The 2,071-nt window shown below is 35.4% G+C and overlaps 1 protein-coding gene across 1 annotated transcript; it reads right to left on the bottom strand.

The window, feature by feature from the left end:
• Positions 1-557: 557 nt before the first annotated feature.
• Positions 558-1,646, bottom strand: LOC131608377 (uncharacterized). Its single transcript, XM_058880184.1, has one exon. It carries the CDS (start codon positions 1,635-1,637, stop codon positions 771-773), a length of 867 nt encoding a protein of 288 aa, XP_058736167.1. The 5' UTR covers positions 1,638-1,646; the 3' UTR covers positions 558-770.
• Between the last annotated feature and the right edge of the window lie 425 nt (positions 1,647-2,071).

Below are 2,071 nucleotides of genomic sequence, written 5' to 3'. Positions count from 1 at the left end.
ATAATAATAATAATAATAATAATAATAATAATAATAATAATAATAATAATAATAATAATAATAAAATAAAAATAAAAATAAAAATAAAAATAATTAGATTAATTACAATTTTTTTTATCTATCCGTGAGATTCCGAATTCACACATAAAAAGTGTCCAACTTAATTTAAATTATCATCTTATCCAACCACGTAATTGATACGATTTCAGGATTCTATACTTAAACAAATTAAGCATCGACCATTCACATTATATTTAGAATACAATTCCATTCCCTACTTTTACCACAATTGAACCCTCAAATAACTTCCACATACACTTCTCTTTTTCCTCTTTATCATTAAATCCTAAAAACAATGCCTACAGAATAAAATCACCATTTATTCCAATTCTTTTTTCAACTATAGTCCACATTAATCCTTCACGTTTTTATCAAATTAAACCAATTATATGTAATTAACCCAGAATCTTAAACCAGTTCACTTGATAGTAATATAAGAATATCATATATATAGGAACGCAAATTCCAACATACAAAAATTCGAACATACAACATCTAATATTTGTGATTCGAATTCCAACCATTAAAATATTTGAAAAAGATAAATAATAATAATTCCCCCAAATTGCTAAAAATATTACTAACACTGTACACAGTGTACACTGCAAGAAAACAGATAGTACCATCATAACTCTTCTAGATTTTTTTTTTCAAATAGATTTTCATTTTTCAGCGCTTTTTTTTTCTTTTGTGAATTCAAAATCTAAAAGCTACGAAGTTTTCCGAACAACAATGGCGGAAGAATCTTCTCGTAGAAACCTCATTTGCTTTGCAATGAACGCGTCAATGGCGCGTTGAAACTCTTCGTTACTCAGTTTATCTTGCGGATACAAATTTTCTTTAGCAGTTTCTCGAAGCTTCTCTGTTTCCGATCGCCGGAGCTGTTTCCGTCTCTGCATCTTTCCAGCCTCGCCTTTCCACTTCTCCGACTGACTCCGTCGGAAGTTAGCAAAATCGGAACTCGCTTCATCTTCGCGATCTGGAACAACCGGAGCCGGAACGGTTTCAGAGATTACCTCCTTGTCCTGGCACTTCACCTCCGACGCAACCGGCGGAGTTTCAACGGTCACAGACGGAGGCTGGTGTTCGCGATCTGAAACCGCAATACGGCTATTCATAAACTCGCGGTAGAGTTTGCCGGCACCGGCATGTTCGTCTGTGTTTTCGCCAGAGAAACGGCCGGATTGTGCGAGAAGAGCGGCGATGATGGCGTTAGAGACGGCGAAGATGAAGAGAGGATTTGCGGCGAGTTTACGGAGGAAGTCAGCGGAGATGGAGACGGCCAGAGGGAGGCGCGTGAGAGTCCAGGAAAGGAGGAGAAGGAGGATGCAGAGTTCGAAAATGCGAATGGTTTTGGAAATGGCGGCGAAGTGAGCTCGAATCGCGTTTGGTTTAAGTGATTCCATTGGGAGAAGAGTTTGAAGAGTGTTTGGTGTTTTAGAAGTTGGAAGGAAGATGAAAGGGAAATTGAAAGGGAAGTGAAAGAGTGAGAAGAGTTTTATAGTGCATAATATGATGTTTATGATGTGATGTATTGTTGCTGTGGGAGAGTCACCAGTTTTGCTTATGGGAACCATTGTTGGCCTTTTATAGACTCTCTCCTCCCACCTATTTTCCTAACACTAATAATAACACAACACATGCACAACTTTTTATTTGTTTTTTTGTTTTCTAAAATGGGTTTCCCTTTAATAACTTGAACTTGGAAAATGCCATGCTGAAATTTTACTTCAAAATCAAAATACAAATACTTTATAAATCAAAATACAAATACTTTATAAATTATATATGATTCAGGGTATGTTTTGTTTGGTAGTTGGAATAGATAAAAATAATGCTAAAAATGTAAAATTGATTTTCGAGTGATTTTTTAATATATTTGTTTTCGCAGTGGAAAATCAACAATTACACGTCTTGGACCAAAAGCTACACATTTGTAGCTTCTCTTTTTCAGGTGGGATACTCCTCAAAAGTGTGAATAAAAATTCAAACGCATATTCAAATATACGTT

Source organism: Vicia villosa, linkage group LG1 (genome assembly GCF_029867415.1).
Source record: "Vicia villosa cultivar HV-30 ecotype Madison, WI linkage group LG1, Vvil1.0, whole genome shotgun sequence".
In the NCBI taxonomy this organism is placed as follows: domain Eukaryota; kingdom Viridiplantae; phylum Streptophyta; class Magnoliopsida; order Fabales; family Fabaceae; genus Vicia; species Vicia villosa.
The sequence above is the reverse complement of the archived record's forward strand: the minus strand, read 5'-3'. Positions and strand labels throughout refer to the sequence as shown.

Excerpts from the sequence above, each read along its gene's own strand:
- LOC131608377 (XM_058880184.1), bottom strand. The coding sequence starts at position 1,637 with ATGGTTCCCATAAGCAAAACTGGTGACTCTCCCACAGCAACAATACAT.